The sequence below is a fragment of the Varroa jacobsoni genome, unplaced genomic scaffold, assembly GCF_002532875.2.
Source record: "Varroa jacobsoni isolate VJ856 unplaced genomic scaffold, vjacob_1.0 scaffold_1407, whole genome shotgun sequence".
NCBI classification, from domain to species: Eukaryota; Metazoa; Arthropoda; class Arachnida; order Mesostigmata; family Varroidae; genus Varroa; species Varroa jacobsoni.
Window position 1 is genome coordinate 200,201 of NW_019214309.1, and position 19,300 is coordinate 219,500.

The window sequence follows — 19,300 nt, forward strand, 5'->3', positions numbered from 1 at the left end:
AGCTGTTTTCATTTATCGTCAAAACTTGATCAGTTCACAAAACTTAAAAGCAGAAGCAAAACAATTGTTTCGCGATTGTTTGGATTGACTACGAATTACTGACCCATCTATACTATATAATAATACCTATTAAGTTAATAAAAAAGATAATACTAATCGTGTCGTCCTTTGCTTTTAGCGTTGTCGAAAAAGTATTGAGCGATGTTAACCAAAAATAAAGCAGACATTTTCGACAAAACTAAATAGGTACAAAACAGGTAGTCTAACGGTAAATCCGCATGCGTCAAAACTCTCGCGACGGCTTGTAATCCTATTAGTTGTTGAAAATAGATATCCAACACAATTTTCTCTCAGGCACTAACATCTCATCATGCATTGTTCCTTTCCAATCCCATGAAACACAGTGAATCTCTGGCTTCAGCTAGAACTTTGCCACAGATTGTATTAATTTACATGTCGTATATGATACTTTTTTTCATCGCTCGTGATCAGTCGTTTTATAATAGATAGCTCGATTTAGTTGTGCTTCTTTCGGAGTACATTTTTTTTTGCATCAAGATTTCTTTAAATTATCTTCCTCGACTGGCTCAAAACTATTTGCTCGGTAATTCTCTAACGATATGGTGACTACTTCCGCGTTGGCTCACCGCCTGCTCAACTTTCGCAATAATTTCACCGACTTTTTCCATAATTGGTTTCCCACTACAAAAAACATTTTTCCTATTGGATTTTTTTTTAATCTGAAATTTTTTGCAGATCCATCTTTGAATTGTTTCTTCCGATAACGCATTTTAATACCCATCGACACGGCGTCTAGTCGTAGTCAGATTGCAAAATCATATTAACTGTATTGTCGCGCTACGGCCTATGATGAATCATCATGTTTAAATATAGTGAGTAACTCATAGCATAGTGAGGACAGATCATGTGAGAGGTGGGCGTATTAGTATTTCAACTGTCTCGCCGAGAACGTTGTGTCCGACCAAAAGCTCGACCTAGTCCAGGTTTAATATATGATTCGCTGTTGTCCTATTGCCTCTTATGAGAGCAGTGATCGGCTTCTGCGGCCCTGCAGGTACTTTCAAATGTTATGGGTATAGAATATAATCGCAGATTGGACGCACTGTATAGGAACGCCCAAACCCATGAAAAGTTCTAAACTCATCATATAAATCTAAATACATAGAATGTAGATCTTAGCGTAGTTGAATAGCTGTTAATAATACCCTTGAAAACCGGAGTTTTACCGACATTATTAAGACACCGGGATTGTGTACAGTTTCACTATAGATGTTCGAAGAAGAAGATCTTATAGGCATAATGATTATCAGTAGCTTGCCAAAACTTTACTGGACGGTTAATTCGAGTTCTTGTCCTATAGATCAACTAACTACAACATACAGTTTGGTTGTGGTAAGAAAGAACGAATCTAGGTCAGCTGAACGATAACTTAGTCAGAAATTAAACAATCCAACAACGGACTGATTCAAATACTTGCAAAATGAGGATCCCATATTCACGACCTATATGCCATGGAGTACTTGCACCAATCCGCGTATGATTAAATTCAGCTGGACCTGGTACAAACGCACACGTCTTACGCTGCTTAAGTTGGAATTGTCTGCGAAATGGTAATGGTTGAAAAATTAACTTTTTATCGTTACACAGATGTTCCGTTTTTTATTTCTCTCAGATTTAAACTTATTATCAACAATGCACACGCTACCACACACTGCTCATTAGCTAACTTCAACCTGCTGTATCTTCCATAATTTAGAGCCAACAATGTGTTATAGATTTGAAAAATACGCTTGTTAGGACAATTGGGATAGGTACAATGTAGGGTAGCCATGTAAATGTCGCTTGTTCATTTAGACATCGTTCCGGATCTAGATACTGCATACGATGACATATCTGTAACGCTTATCCAAGAGAATGACGTAGTATTTCCGGAAAGACGTAAATGACAACCGTGGAAGCAAAAATACAATATCGCACGTCCTGATCTTGTGTCTGGAACATGTTAGTTTAAATGACAATACTAGTCTGCTCAAGTCTATTACCCTTCAAGAAGTCCAATTGTTTTCTTCCGTATTTATCAACGTAGATTATTTAGGACTAAGTGATAACTATTATCTAGTTAATTTTATTATATTCGTTTCCCTAAGAGTGGTTTGTTTCCACTTAAGTTTGGAGTAAAGACAAGTTACCTACATTTTGCTAACACAGACACACACTCAGTTATACAACATCTATCAAGCTGACTGAACTGTTCGTTACGCAATGTGTATGGACGGTATACCATGATATTGATCATGCAATTCACCCCAGCTTTAGTATACGTTCTATATATCAACTTATTTTATAGAAATGTAGAAGTCATAAGAAGAAGAATAATTATTACCAGATATCTTTTAGCTTCTCCACTTTTGACTGATTCTTGGCTGAGATTGTCTCACAGCTTTTTACTCTTGGGACGCTTTTGATCCAGCTACGAGAATCGAAAGGTTTCAGTGTCGTCGCTATCACGCGTCTTCCGCACGTGCTCAGCCAATTGCTATCAGTAGCAATTGTCCGTCTTCCTTAACAATCTGATAATTCCTTAAATCGTACTCGTCATCTTTCGTGTATATCGTCTACACCACTAGTGCTTGCCTGATTAGTGGAATAGCTTTGTTTTTCAGAACCTCAGAGATCTGACAAAATTGGCTGATGATATTTGCATAGTTATCGCCCCAGCTATTATTGGGTATTGCCGGATGCCAACACGGTGATACCCGTGCCCAGCGCAACTAGAAGCGACAACTTATATGGAGCAAGTTTCCTATGTTTCTTTGGCAAATTATAACATTAGCAGGGGTAGATGAACCCAATTTTTAGCCATTGCACGTATCCTTAGACTCCAAAGTAAAAAAAAAAAAAAAAAAAAAACATTACCTGAATAAAGAGATGACAGAAAAAATGTAAAGTAAGCTTTTAAATCGTATATGATATCTGACTTGCCCATGGGCGAAGTAAGGGCGTAATACGAACGAAAAATTATGATCAAAATAGACTAGCTAGACAAACAAGATCAGTTGTATGTCAATTTTTAATGGCCATCTAGGGAAGAGTCTCATGAAATCAATAATGTATAGCGCAATGAAAAGTGCTGGGTAGACATAAAGGACACTAAATATTTAAGCGTGCATGGGAGATAGGCCTCTTCGGTCTGCCACCGCTGAGTAAAGTCAACTCTGTGACAGCAGCTTCCCTTCCCTTCGGTTTGCCAGCTTCATCGATGCGAGACACATGACCTGCTTTCGAAAAGGAGCGCATCGCTTGTCGTTCGTCCTCTTTCAGGCCACTCATTGTTATTTTTTGTTATCCCTGCATAATGAACGCAGCATAGCTAAAAAAAACAACTAAAGGTTCATTTATAACTTTCGCTGTACAGTCGAATCAAGCGGACACCGATTTTGCCTACAAACATTTTTACTATGCTAGCTAATCTATATATTTATGATACCGCATTTGAGTTTTCAGGTAACTTTCCAAGCCTCACATTTTCTTTAAGGATCTTATGTAGAACTAGTATCCACATAGCCCATCACACTTATGAATAGGGGAACAACTTGAGCTGCCGAAAATTCTCAGACAAAGTATACATTCATACATGCGTACAAGATATACATAGCATCGCCAAGTAAATAAGTAATACCGTAGTCAATAAATGGCTCCCAGCGCAAGACGAGATATCTATTCCAGGTATCCGTGAGTTTAATACGCAGGCACCGACAATTAACATCTATACACTTCTACCCTGCCAGGTTCCATGTGGCGTATTGCACAAGGTAAAAAGTATGGGAGAATATATTTTCCATATATCACTGAAATTTAGTTCCCAAATAACGAAAAAAAAAAAAAACATTTCATGTTATTGCTCCTATCTACTTAGGTATTTTCATATCGAATGCTATTAGTGCTGGTATATAAAAAATGTAGATGTTTACTATGTGATGATACATAGTAGATTATTAAGTCGGAATAGAAGTAATAAGCATTTATTGAATGAAAAGGGTACTACTTAATTTCAATTCTAGCAGCTAACTAATCTGTATGTGTTCAGCTATCATTCTCCGGCCTCGTTTCCATCTCTCCTCAATTAATTTATTTGATCATTGTCGTCCGGCCTGGTATTGAGGGATTAGTCCAGCCAAGTTCCGAGATCTTCTTCGTTGTCAAATGTACGCTTATCACTTTTTTTTTCAGAGTAGTAAGAGGTAGTCCCTAGCTCTAAAGAACATGATGGGTGCAGAAAAAATCATGCGCTTGCAAAGGGCTTTTATAGCCTTTGCCGTGTGTGGTCTGCTTGAGCCATGGAGCAAGATGATTCTTCTCCGACTATCAAGCTGTTTCTACTGAATAACTTCATTCAGTCAATGGTACCGGACCGTGTACAAGCGGCCCTTTTGACTGTTCTCTTTGCGAGCATTTCTTGGTGCATAAGATTCCGCTAGTCCTATTAAACGCAGCAAGGTTTGACTTAGCTCACGGCTTAGGCATATCCCCCGAAGCCACCAATCGTATCGACATGGATGCCTCGCTTCCCATCGTCCGTTAGAATTTTCTTTCGAGATGACTGCCCATTGCTCAATGCCACGCGAAATGTTGAGAATCTGCGTTTCGCGCTTCACGCAATTTATAATACACCCAAACTCCCGAATTTTGCGCTAAAATGCCACAAACTTAAGAAGCCGTACGGTAATCTGCTATTCTCAGTTTATTTTTTTCGGCTAGCTGACAAACTGCTTGCCATCCGAGATGCATTCTGACTTTGTTGTTGTATTGTCGGCCGAAGTGAGGTATATCCTCCAAGTTTAAGGCTACATATATGAGCTTAGCCAACCCCTTCGAACAGCTTCCTCAGTTAGAGTGCCCTCATCGTATATGGCATAACTGTTCCTTGGAGTCTGCCCCAGCAGCGTTTGAGCTTAGCAGACGAAAAACAAAATGGATACTATGAATAGGCTTTTTTCATTCGAAACTTCCAGCTTTGGAGTGTAAACTAGACGTAAAATTCAGTTCGCTCTACGCTTAAGTAATAACAGACCTAGATAGAAACAAAAACACCTTTGAACGGTAGATACGGAAGTAAGCAGACAGCAAAAGTACGTGAAGCGGATAGGGAGCGAGCACTGAGAACACTGACGATCACCAAGGTGTTTACTTAATGTTTGCCTATGATATAAGCGTGTTAGATTTATTTAGGCCGCGAACCCACACGAGGAGGGTACTATTGTAAAGTTGTAACCTTTGGTACTTCGTTTGAGCGTAGCTGTAACTTTCAGCAGTTAAGTATTTGCTTTTTGTTTGTTTTTTTTTGTTTTTTTTTTCGTAACGTATTTCTGTATTCTAATTATCCCTTATTTGATGAGAAAATTTATTTTGTCAGGTTAAAACTGGCGTTAAAACGTTTTCTTAATGCGGAGTAAGGAAACTAGAATGGGGCTGGCAGACTCAACTGTTTGCATATTTGCAGCTTTGTATTTCTAGCATAACAATGATTAACCCGAAACAATTGACCAAAACGCGGTTCATCGATATCGAAACAGATAGCAAGCTTAACTGTTTTTAAATTGTAAAAAAAGTTAGTTCGGTTTCTATATTTTGTTACGCTATCGGGCCACTCTGTCGTGTTGCCAATGCTGACGGGAATCGGGTATCTATGTAAATGACCAGCTTATAAATGCGGCAGAATCCTAGCGGACCGCCCATATCCGTAGTTCAGATCTACTGAAGTTATCTATTCAGCAAGCACAAGCCGCTTCCTAAAATGATGCTTGCTGCTTATGTTCTGTTCTGTTCGCGTAGCTGAGTTCTTGCAGTTAAATCCAGAGTGGCCTAGCGCTATTTACAACGCGTTTTGCATCGTTTGCCTGATCTAAATTTGGTCCGATACGAACACTGAACAGCGGTGTATTAGTATGTGAAAGGAAAACGAAAGCTTTTGTGTCATAGGCTCCAGTGTCCTTGCAACTACATTATTCTTATATTTGGATAATGACCTTAGTCAGCTAATGCTAATTTATGTGTCCGCATTTAACTGCTGCGGACAGTAATAGTTGTTATTCCATTGGATTATATGCAAAATACTCAACGATACGGGGACCGAAGTCATCATTGAACATTGCGGTCCCTAATTACAGTCATGATTTCATGACGCACTATTGAATTGTGCCAATTCCTGTAATTCATGCATGAGGCCTATTGGGAAATTTAAATATGGAGCAGATATATTTTTTTTCTTGTTTTTATTTTTTTTTTATTTATTGTTATTTTTTTTTAATACGGAATCCTCCGATATCTGAAGTGACTACCTTACGGCGTAACGCTGGGAATACACTGGCAACTTCTCTATTCTATTATTTTAATTTGGCCGGTATCGTTATAGTCGGTGTACGCGAACTGGCCGCTGTCTCCTCCATTAGCTAACAAATATGCTAGACAAGTCTTTGACTGCCTATAATTTAAAAATGGATCATCCTATCCACCACACGTATTCCTAGTTGGGTACGTCGTTCCCAAAATTTATAAAAACCATATTGCGAAGACCAGCACTTTTTTTTTTGACAACTATTTAGCTTTTACGCCTGCCACAAACGTTCTTCCTATCCATAACTGGTTCATACACTGTAGAATCTCAACTGTATCGTTATCCATTTCTTAGTGCTTTAGATTTTTTTCCTATGTAAAGAGTGACCACTAAAATTACGTGCAGCATTCAGTTAAAGTAGATGTTCCCAATCATTTCATCGGATCGCAACGAAGGTCAGGGCGCTGGCTTTAAAGAGAGAGAAAAAAAAAAAAAAAAAAAAAACTCATAACTATTATTTGATTTAGTTTAGTTTAGAAAAAATATTCCGACAACCGACTCATCCGACGCAAATGGCTATTTCTTTTTCTAAGAGCCCGCTTATTGCACGACTCTGCTCCCAAACATACTTCGCAAACGATATACTCCACAGGCTGTAAGGGCTTCGAAAAGACCGCCAAACATATAAGGCATTACCAACCCAAAAGCGGTCGAACGACTTAGGTACCAGCAGCGCCTAGTGTACATTCAGGACAATTGCAGTATGCTGAAGAAAGGAAAATCACTGCTCGCCAACCGTTCTTTGAACCCGTTGATACAGGATTAAGATTATCGACGCGATGCTTTCTCGACTTTCTTGTCATAGCACACGTATTGGCCTGGCGCCTTTCTCGAGACTAAGTCATCCGATTAACATTAGATACAGGCATCCTACGAATGTACTCTGCCTTCAAATACTTCAGTTATCGTTTATTTTCTAACGTACGATATACTTGAGTATTCTATCCACAGTGTTACCTTATAATAGTAATATAAACATTTATGCTAGCTAATTGTGTGTGACTTTGTGGACAAAAGCAAATATTTTCTACAACAAAATGGAAATACTGAAAAAAATCCTGGGCTCCCTTGTCGTGCGCAAAGAGTAATGACTAATTCCAAGAAAAATTGTGTTCAAGATAGATAAGCTTAGCTAAACTTATAATAATAGACTTCCTGTCTTATAAGGAAGATGCTGATTTCTTCTAGTAGTTACTAGCATTAATACTATAATTCCTTGGTTTAGAATAGCTAGCTTACCTAATACATCTCGCTACATAACGCCGATGGCCGTCATTTCTATATCACGGCACACAGCGTATTTTTTTTTTCTGGTACGTGTATTTTACTTTATTTATTCATTGATTTTACCGTCTCTAAATTTACGCATGACAAACTTATCATCTAAATCAACAGTGTCGCTGAAGGGGTTCGAAGTTTATAATGCTGCAACAGTGAGTTGGGATGCACGTCATTGTCTCTCACCTGCGCCTTAGGGTGTCGTCACATAAAAATTGTCAATCACAGCTCCGTAGAGTGACTGAGATTAACAGCGAGTAAGATCTTATCGTTTTCGGTGAGATCATTGAGTATATATCGTATCGTATCGTAAATCTCGGCCAAAGGATGTTTGTTAGGCGTTATTTGAATATCATCTGTCATAGTTAGCTCTGACACACGTCAGTATAAGACAGACTGTTTGGTAATTGAATCTATTCAGCTAATCTGCATGTATCAAAGACTGTTGTAGAACGATCCCTATCAGATGTGTGATTAATCGTGTAGAAGTGAGAGCACAGGGCGTCTGAGCGTTTGCGTCGTATGTCGATGTCTGTCAAAAGTAGACTATGCCCACGTTCGCTGGGTCTATACTTGGGAGAATTTTAATTTATTTCACTTTTCATAGTGTACAGTAATGAAAACAATGAGCCAAGCGTGTTTAGCCCTCCCAACAAATTCATACGAGACGGTTTGTCACTGTATATGTATCGAAATCTAAATCTATGAGTCTCTATAATATTGCAGAACGAATTGTCGTCGGCCGATTTTGCCCCTTTTTCCCTTTGTTTCTGCAAAGAGTTAGACTGTCGGGCGATAAACGAGGCAGCGTTTACGATTTGCGAGAATTGAACGCTAAATATTACAACAGTATCTGTTTCTTGTAGGAACTTGATATTAAGATAGAGATTTGATTACGGTATCGCCCAGGACGCGGAAATACCCTTCATTGATGAAGAAAACGCTCGAACGATTTTTATTGATTAGGGGACGCGAAGGGACTGACGTATTCGTAGATATCGTAAGGTCGCCAAAGGCTCGAACGAATCACAGTATCGCTACAACAAAGAGTACTGTGAATGCGGCAATGCCCTGCTCAATGACTCCACCTATCGTTGAGCACCCTGTGACCCATTTAAAACGAAAGTTATACCTATAGGGAACATGTTAACTCAACAATTGTAGATCCAAGACCATCGTCAGTAGCGTCTGTTGTTCGCTAACCAGACGTCACAGCACTAGAATAGCGATCTGTTCAGTTACATCTATTTCTTGTATGGTGTGAACCATTTATAAGGTTCACTTTTAACCGTATAGTCTTGTGAAGGAAAAACCCAGGGGTGACGAATTCGCTCAAAAAAAAAAAAGACCACGGTTCAGTGCGGCTTGTGGGGGCGAAAATGTTGTTTGGGTTTTATGATAACGTAACACACAGCAACAGTCCGTGACGGCATACCTAGGTCGATTTGGGTCGCTAATGCGCATCGTTTTCGGTGCATTGCCATAGTTGAATTCCAACTTTAGCAGTTGCTTATCATAATGCTGCATCGGTTTATTGGAGAAAGCCCAGACAAGTCCAGTAAGACCCAGGCCGGTTAGACCTATTTGTAGGAGCAACACTCGGATGCTATTCTGAAGAGATTGTTCTGAGGATTTGTTCACGCAGTAGCGATAGCTATAAACGTTAAAAAAAATTAAAGAAACATGAATAAAAGAGTCAGTAACGAGCTCTATCCTAGCATGTTGCAAACCTGTAACCGAAGTGTGGGAACCAAAGATGCAAAGTGTGGAAGAATTTGTCGAAGCTATTATTTCTTTATTACGTGACGCTCGGGAAATTGATCGCATAAGCGTTCATTTGAGATTGCTCGTGGAGTTTTACCAAATTAAACTTAGTACCAATTCAAATACGCTGTGGGCACCAAGGGATGTATTCAAGGATCGTTCACCTCAAAGAAATACCATCTCACGCGGGAGAATATTATGCGCTATTCCGAAAGGATAGTGGAAACCTCTACACGTTCACCTAGAAGAAACGGCTTCTGTCAGAGCACGTCAAAAACGCCTCGAACTCAAGACGTTCTTAGAAGCAATCGAAGGATTATGCCGCATTCCGTAAACTAACTGCTTTTAGCATCGCCATCTAAATTGACGGCTTTTGCGAAGTTTCTACCTCGTCTACCAAATGTGGCGAGACATACAAACTGTCGCCAGGATCAGCCAATGTGCATTATATATAGAGCTTCTATATTTGCTGTAGTTTGCAGCGTCGCTTCGAAGGTGAGAATACCAGTGCCCTTGTCTGGACAAGATTGAATGAGAGCTCAGCGAGATCCTGTTTACGCCAGGCTTAAGGGAACACTGTACTACTGCGGATTGCACGAGCCCAGGTTGAAGGTACAACCATTACCTGTTTCTCAGGGAAGAGAGGCCAATTTTGCGGCATCCAGAAAACCGTACAGCAGGTACTAGCTAAAGCACTTTTGCATCGGTCCCGATGTTTATCCTCCAGTCAAGATGGTAGTTGCATGATGTGACGGTCCCTGAACAAGTACGCGCGTGCTCAAACGTCTGTTCCCATTTAAAAAAATCTGCATTTAGAGAAGCGATCTGTTGGAGAAGGTGCAGTGCCACGTAGACGCAAGACCGATAAAAGAGGTTTGGTTTAAGCAAATAGAATGGGGGCCAGGGATTGTACGAAAATGCTGTGGATGGTCAAACAACCTTGACAAGCTACGGCAAACCCTGACCTGCTCTCAGACAGGCGTTGCAGGCCTGGAGTTTGGGTTGGGATATATACGTGGTTAATGTGATCAAGTGTTATGACATGTACTAATAATATATTAAGTCGTAGGTATATCCGTCACTATTGCTATATAAGGACGAAATGTAGAATGAACAAATCGCGTTGGTGTCGGCATTAATGCGTCTTACTTTATATCTACGTTTTGTTCACACGGATCGTGTAGTATGTTTCGTTGGTAGGACCTAAAACAGTCACTGCTGGATTGTGTCAACCAGAAGCTTAGTTCTCCAAGTTCCTATTTTGTTGTCATATATATATATATATATAAAGTATATATTAGAGCGTTCGAGGCACCCAAGCAATATGACGATCTTTTTATGAGAACATGTCTTGCAAAAACTCAATAGACTAACGGTTTTAGTCTTCAAAACATATCTTGAATCTGCTGTTTATGACGTCCCGATAGTCGCATAGAATAACGGTGAACAAGTACAATGGAGTAGTATCCTTACACTCGAGGGTCGTATAAAGCTAACGGATGAGGGTGCTAGCTTCGATAGTTGCAATGCACGTTTACCGGAGATGATTTAAGTGGGAAGAGTCGGAACCGTAGCCGGATCGATGCAATATGTCGCTTGCGGCAACGTTTACACATCTGATTAAATTGTTTACTCTTCCCTCGTATTTAACGAACACATGTAATTGCAGCGTAATAGCACAATTATAATATATAGGCGCTATGGTGTAATGAAAATCATTAGCCATCTATTTTTTTTTGCCGTAGTTCGAAAAGCGACAGCTTGCCGACAAAAATTGCTCTTATTGAACAAATGAAACATTACATCTGATTCAGGTATAAGTGTAAAACATAATAAATTTACATTTGAGGTATCTAGAATATTTCTACACACTCATACATATTACTCTCCGTTAGGTCGAAGACTAGCTAATAACCTCATTACTTTCATCTATTTTTTGATACAAAAAAAAAAAAGATTGGTGTTTTTTCAAAAGAAGTCTTGATAAACGATAATTATGATCAGAACTAAATAATTCGATTCTTTGGATTGTCACTAGATTTCTTTTTCGGCGTTATCGATACGTAAATACGATGAGTTATAACGATAAATAGTTTGAATTATGGTTTCTCCTTTACGTATAGTGAACAACATATGTAAGGTGGTTTCTTTTTATAAAAAAAAAAAAAAAAAACTCTAGCCATATGCATTTACATACGAGTCTCGCATAGAATAGTGCTTGTTACGGGTTGAATCAAAGCGGGAACTTTCATCACTAGAACAATGATAATCTTGATAAACACCAGTCATTTTTATTGAACAATATTTTAGATAGATTAAAATAGATTCGGTCAATGTCTGTAGTATAGATTAATGGGATTATTGGCGACTCCGGTATCTGCATTTTCTATAGGAATCAGATGTCTAGTTCTATGTAACGTAGTCGTTCTGTATAAATACAATAATTAGTCGTGTGTATTTTTGTTTTCGACAACTATTGTTGATTGTTTGTTCAAGCACATAAGAATAAATCAAGGACGTTCCCAAGCTCCTCTCGTGTAACCTTCACTTTTTTATAAGTGCCTATATCAACCTACAAACTCTGATTTGCAGGCAACAATCGGAAGTAGCAACTTTGGTTGTCTGCTAGCAACAGAGGGAGTTGCTACGTATTGATACAATAACTTCATTGTCATGATCGCAGCGCCGCCCGTTTATAAATCTCGCAGAAACCAATAGCTATATTGAAAGCACATCACTTTTAAGCTTCAGCTTTTAACTCGTTATGCCTGGGTTGAACGGCGTCAAGGGTGTACCAGAAATGTGCCAGTTCTTCAATACATAGTCGATTAGTAGTACGATAAGCCCAACTTTCCTCCTACAAATACTTACGTAACGTACCTACATACGTCTCTGCTACTGTGATTGACTATTCTTTGTGAGCCTTCGTTCGATGACTGTGAACCTAATTGTTAGAAACGCCGGCATATCTAGATCACGGAGACAACAGGGTTTGTAGGGTAGTAGAGATTTGGTTGAAGTAACATCACCAGGACTACTGGATTAAGGCATCAAGCGGCTCATAGTAATTTTATAACGCGATAATGTCATGGTGTGGCAGGCGGCACCTACACAAGCTTCTTTTATAAATGTGAATCCGTTGATGGTTTTAGGAAAGACCGACTTGCATAGATATGTGACCTGCGTAAGAGCAGGACTGAGGTTCGTTTGCAAATATAATGATTTAGCAATTATGTATTCAATGTACACAGGCATTCGGAGTAGGTCGGAGCTAACTGGTCCTGCGCAGAAGCAATGTGATTATAATCTTATAGCACCTCATCGAGTCTCAATAGCAAACAATAATCTTTATTCAAGTTCGATTATTTTCTCCTGCTTTAAAGTGCGGATGCACTGAGTCCCGTCCTCAACATAAGCCATAGGACTGGAGCCACCGTTCGACCTCACCGCTGAAGAAGGACATATGGCAACATGTTTTCAAACAAACTGATAGTTTCCCACGCGGTGCGGCAAGTTGTCTTTGTCTTGCTGAAACCGAAGACTCTTTGCTTTCGATATCCTAATTTTGATTCACAGAAATATGTCGTAACATGTCACGACAGGGTTCGTCACGTACTGTCTTATTAATTAATGTCTTTCTTTAGTTAATTTTTAACGTTTATAGCTATCGCTACTGCGTGAACAAATCCTCAGAACAATCTCTTCAGAATAGCATCCGAGTGTTGCTCCTACAAATAGGTCTAACCGGCCTGGGTCTTACTGGACTTATCTAGGCTTTCTCCAACAAACCGATAAAGCATTATGGTAAGCAATTACCGAAGTTGGAATTGAAGCCGCGATGGTCGGAGGCTCGTGGCTACTATGGCAATGCGATGCGCATTGGCCGCCTAGATCGACCTAGGTATGCCGTCAGAGACTGTTGCTGTGTGTCACGTTATCATTTTCAAATATTCAATTTTCAAAAATTTCAAAAAAAAAAATAAAATCCAAATAACATTTTCGCCTTACAAGCCGCAGTGCAGCGTGGTCTTTTTTTTGAGTGAATTCATTCCTGGACACTCACCCTTGAGTTTTTTTTCTTCAGTTAAAAATTAACTTTATAAATAAAAGATGATTGAACAGATCGCTATTCTAATGTTGTGACGTCTAATTAGCAAACAAAAGACGCTACTGACGATAGTCCTAAATCTATAATAACTCTACCCTATAGATATAACTGTAAAATATAACGAAATGAATCACAGGGTGCTCAACAATAGGTCGAGTCACTGAAAAGAACTTCCTTACATTCACACTATTCTTTACTATTATTTATTTACACACTATTATTTTTATTATTTATACACACGATATTGTGATTTGTTTGTTCGGTTCGAGCCGTTCGCGACTTCACGATATCCACGAATTTCTTGATCATTTACGCTAGTGTTTCCCACGCAAACGAGAAGTGCCGTCCATTGTCGGCGCGACGTTTGCGGAACGTCATCGTGATTTGCAAAGATTTAACTCACACCATAATGTTCTATCAGCGGGAGTTGCAAATGCTGCTGTGTTTATGGCCTGACGATCTGCTAGCTCTGGTTATCTACAAACATTGGGGTAGAAGGACAAGACGGAACCCAGACCTTTAGTCTTCCTTATACCTACTTTGCTTGGAGTGGCGCTTTAAAACGAGCCAAACCATGTGTCTATGCAACAAAAGCCTTTACGAAGAACCTGACGATGACTCACAGATTTATTTTGTCCGCACTTCCGAAGGATGTTCAATAATATTAGTCAAAATATGCTATACGAAATGATAAGACAGCAACCACCAGTTTTTTTTTCCGAAACTAAGTGCTAGAGCCTAGAAGAGCTCACCCTGTTGTCCTGTGATCCAATAATGCCGTTTGCGTGATTGCGTGTAGCTGTTGAGCCCATTGTTGATGTTTCAATTCTAGCCCATTATAAGCATCCTTCAGTGAATAATATCAAGGTGATTGATATAAATCTAGAAGGGTGGGTAAGTGTGGTTGCAGTTCATATACTAGGGATAAGGCGTAAACGTCAATTGACTTGATCCAGAATAAGTAAAACCATTAAAAGCACCTATTAGTATGCAGATGATTCCCCAACACTTATGGCAAAAGCAACACGCTTCTACGTCCTTCTTTGACAACTGCTTACCCAAAGGTAGCCTTATAAATCTCAAGTCAAACTTCACAAGTTTTAACCATAGCTGATTCTTAGCGACGGGTGACTTTTAGCCATGAAACCAGCTCTGATCTGAAAAGAGATATTCGAGGATGATCCAGGAGAGCACCCACAATTTGACTGGGCTCACTTCCCAGTTCCCTGCCAAAGCCCGAAACGAGCAAGCTAACATTGCAAAGTGTGAACTCCAATGTGAAGTACTATGCGCCATCTTTCTTTTTATCGTTTGTTGATTCTTCAGAGAAAATGTAAACCTCAGACTCATGAAGGGTTTCGTACACATTGCGAACTTACCCGACAAAAGAAAGCCAAAATTATCTCCAAGCAAAATGACTTCAGAGACAGCACGTATGTGAGACTAAGTCGGACCTATACAGAAGGAGGTTTAGATGCAGAAGCGACAATAGAATCGTCAGTTATATCGCTTCCTGTTTCAGATTTGGCCGACTCGCTAACTCTGTGAGAAAAAAAGAGGTTCGTGAGAGGCTTCGTCACAGCAAAAGATGAAGTTGCGAACAAGGCTGAGGTCATAGGTAAATTCTCAGCCTTCTAACAAGCAAGACGGCATGTTCTTGATGTTTACAGATGGAGGTAAGATTAGGACAAGAATCAGCCTTTCTTGACTTGATTCCCTTCCAGGAAAGACAGTGTTTTAAGTTGCACACTTACCTTTTAATTGCCGTTAGATCAGTACTTTAGTGCCTCTACAACGTGCTACTGTTTGACCTCTATTCGTTTGGCAAAGGTGCCTATTTAAAGTTGGGAACAGCCCGGCATTCAGCAGTAGCCTGTGATAGTTGGCATCTTCAGCTGCCTCATCAATTAAACTAACGTGGCAAGATATGCCAAACTGCTAATGCAGTATTTCGAAGGACACTTTTTAGGGGTAGAGGTGGCTTTGGCGTTTGAGCAGATGGCGTAAAAAGGCCGATGTAACTATATATCATCGTAACCTGGCTACAAGTTCGTAGTATAGGAGTTAAAGTTTCATGCAACTTGTTCTGGTCTTACGTTGATCACATAACCTCTGCTAATCCAATACGAGGATACAGAGAAGATACACTGATCTTAGTAATAGATATCTGCTCACTCTGAATACAACGAAGATCATGAGACCAATTAGTGAAGAATTTTATGTTAAACAGCTCTATGTATGACGCCTGGCGAGTGATGATAAGCAGGTCGGTCAGTACTTTAAGTAAGAAACAATTATTACCAGGAGTATCACAACATAATGGTATAATAGCGTACTTTTTAAATACCAGCCAATTCGTTTAAGCGCAGTCAAACACTTCTATAATGCTTATTATACTGAAAAGTTTAATAATGATAATAGCTATTATTATTATTATTATTATTATGAACAGCAAGCACCATCTCAAGTCGTCTGTCTTAAACAAGTATACAATGGGCAAAAAGAAGTAAATAACCGAAATGTATACAGCATCAGCGCAAGTACCCAAAGCGCGTACAGAGGCGTACAATTTGTTTGTATAGGCGACCTTGACCTTTAGAAAACTTATAGTTTTGTATAGAATATATAATAATTCAGACATTAGTTGCATGTTCGGTTCCGCATACGCTCATTTTATGGATAGATTACTTTTTTTGCTCGTTACGCGTAGGCCTTTTCATGAAGTAAGCGCTTATAGCAGCCTCGTGTATGATTGATTATCCAGAGTGCGTCTTTATCCAGAGTGTACCTTTAGAGGGTGCAAAAGGAATGTTTATTTTGATCGAACCATAGGACGGTGATACACGATCTAAACTACGAAAGCTGCTGTAAAACGACATATATTACATTAAAAAATGAGTTATTGTGCAAAAAAATCTTTTTTTTTTCCCTGTATAAATGAGGACATGGTCATGAAGGAAGAACTCGTCTTTCTTTTCTTTCTTGATAAAATAAACATCTAAACATTATTGTAGAAATTGTTATTGCCGCTGATGATACCGTATATAATAGTCGGAGCAGTAATTAGTGATTATAGCATGCCTCCGAAATTCACGATAATGAAGTGGCGTTTTCTACAGCTTAGAGTGGTACTTCACCTATTTAGAAGTTCTTAAGGTTCTGTTGGTCCTATGCTGCAGATGCATACATGGAATAAGTTGTGAAAATGTCCTGTATCTCTAGGACCCGGTATTAAGGGTCAGTGTAGGTCAAGGGTCACTATTTGGACCACCTAATGTAATATACCTAGGTAGCCATGCCAAGAAATTTTAGCAGAAGACTAAATTTTATTTACGATAATATTTAACAACTGCCATTTAGCAGCAACTGCATTTCGTTTATCAACTTGGCGTCTGGACGATACCGAATAAAAGGGAATAACGGCTTGCCGTACGTCTTAATAGGACTCTGGCGTTTTATATATTTTATTTATATAAAGGCGTTTTATTAATTTCAATATGTATCTTAATAATCATACGTATCCAATTTGAAGTAAATCTTATTAGACTTAAGTAATTTAGCTCTCTGGTAATAATTAGTAGTTAGTTTTTAATGGAGCTTGTAGAAAGTCTTATGCAAAAATGTGAATGCACAACTTTTCGATCAACAAAAAAAAAAATAATTTTTACTCGAACATCTTTATTCATCTATTAAATCAATATATATATATATATATATATATAATCTTGCCTTGTTCTTCTACAGATATAATGGTTCATATTCCACTGCTAACACGCAATTGTCGTACTAGACATAAGTGTGCGCTATTCAATGAAACGGCTTTACCAATTGGACTTTTAAGGCTTCATTACAAGAACCTGGAAGCGCATGGGAGCCAGCCCGTGGTTGTCTATCCAACCTGAAAAATAGCATCCAGTGATACCGTTGCGCACGGACTCGTGAGCGTTAAGAAATACGTTCATTCTCATTTATGGCCAATGCTTTTTGAAAATCTCATGGTGTTCCAAGTGCAATCCGTCTCCCAAATGCAACACGTGTTTTTCAAAAATCTTCATGACTAACAATTTACTTACATTTTATGTGGATTATAATAGTTAGCTCCATTTTCTACAGTGCCGCTTTTGACGCTTTTCATGTTTCGAGTTTTGATGTCCAGTATCGCATCCTATTAGACAATTGGCCCTCAGCACAAAAAAGTATGTTTATGCCCAGGTTCAAACCTAGACTATAACGCGTCTCTAACATTAAGATCTTGTAGCCTACCCGGTTTTATATCAGAGTAGAGAAATCTTTCTTATAAAATGAAACCATAAGTTGGACGCCATACGTTCATTTATACACAGCAAAGCCATCATACAAGCAATATACTTTTGGCTTGTTTTACCTTGAGAAAACAAAAAAGACCTAGAATAATTCAGTGGAGGCCCCAAATAGTTCAGTAATAATGCAGTAAGGAAATTGCCGTGCTTGTCAAACGCAACCGGTAAATTTTCGAGCAAAATCACCTCCATAATTAACTGTTGCTCTGAAGAGATACACTGTGTTGCCAGAGGAACCTTCTTTTGGTACAAGGTAAATCCCGGAAACGGTAATTTATTTACCGACGCGCAATTAAGGATCAATGTATTTGTTTGTGGTTGAACGATTGAGCTAATTTTCAAAGCTTTGAATAATAGTTAATTATATATTATCCCCTGGCGACTGTTGAAAATGCTGACTGTGATTCTACAATAAGTGGCGTTCCGAATAAGTAAGATGATTACCAATAGCCGTGAGTATGAACCAAACGCACCTTCAGATACTCGGAGCGGTGCACAGGTCTACCGATGTTACTAACAGTAAATCTCGAACCAGGCGCATCCTTAGTTAAGGACATGATTGATGTCGTAGATGAAGGCAAACGAGGCATCTCCTCGACGATGTCGCGTGGCATGCCGTAGGCGACTGTAGGCGCTGGTAATTTCTCCATTGACATCTTTTCCTCCGCGGTTTTCTTTAAATTAGCGGCGTCCTTCTTCGGGCCAACTTTGTTGCTCGAGCCGTGCGTCGTAGCGTTAGCGTAGCTATTGTGACTGTTTGACAAGTTGGCGTTTGCTTTAGCTGCAGCAGCCGTCGAGGCAAACGATTTGACCGCGCTCTTTACAGCTATGGCGGTCTTTATCGACGGTGCCGTCGAAGAGGCAGTGCTCGACCGATGGTTCGGTGGTGGCATAAGGGCGATTGGCTGATTGGTTCTTCATTGATACTTCATAGGGCTGCCTAAAACAACCCAAAAATACACTTTTTGTTTACACGTTAGAACGAGGCCTGCAGCCTCTAGTCGGCAACCTTTCTTAGTAATATCACAACGACACACAGAGACAAAACCTCCAACTTCATGAACCACTGATTATATACACCAGAAATAGTCGTTTGATGCAGTCATGCGCCGGCCTATAGAGTCACAGGCACATGGAACCCGCCGATCAGACGCACCCAGAGTGACCGTTCTGCTATTCCCCCTACACGCTCCCCCTTGAGGAACACCGCTTTCGTCGAATACACCACTGACAATGACACAAGAATTCGAGGCGGCCTTCTAGGGGTAGTGAACGTAGCTACTGAAAGAGAGACACGGAGGGAGGGTAAATCGTGTCGAAGGCTAGGGGAGTTGGTGCCGCTCAGAACCATTTGATGGTGCGTTCGGTGCCCCTGTCAGAGCCCCTTTGTCGTCTGCACGGCTTACAGTGTTGGAC

The 19,300-nt window shown here is 39.6% G+C and overlaps 1 protein-coding gene across 2 annotated transcripts in view; it reads right to left on the reverse strand.

Moving 5' to 3' along the window:
• The window catches only part of LOC111269710 (uncharacterized), a 50,543-nt gene extending 31,448 nt beyond the window's left edge, over positions 1-19,095 (reverse strand). For both annotated transcript variants that reach the window (XR_015314675.1, XM_022849514.1), the window contains exon 1: positions 18,358-19,095. Coding sequence is in view for 1 of the 2 variants with exons in the window: in XM_022849514.1 (XP_022705249.1) it covers positions 18,358-18,777 (420 nt within the window). In the remaining variant the exon portion in view is untranslated. The remainder of the gene's footprint in view (positions 1-18,357) is intronic.
• Between the last annotated feature and the right edge of the window lie 205 nt (positions 19,096-19,300).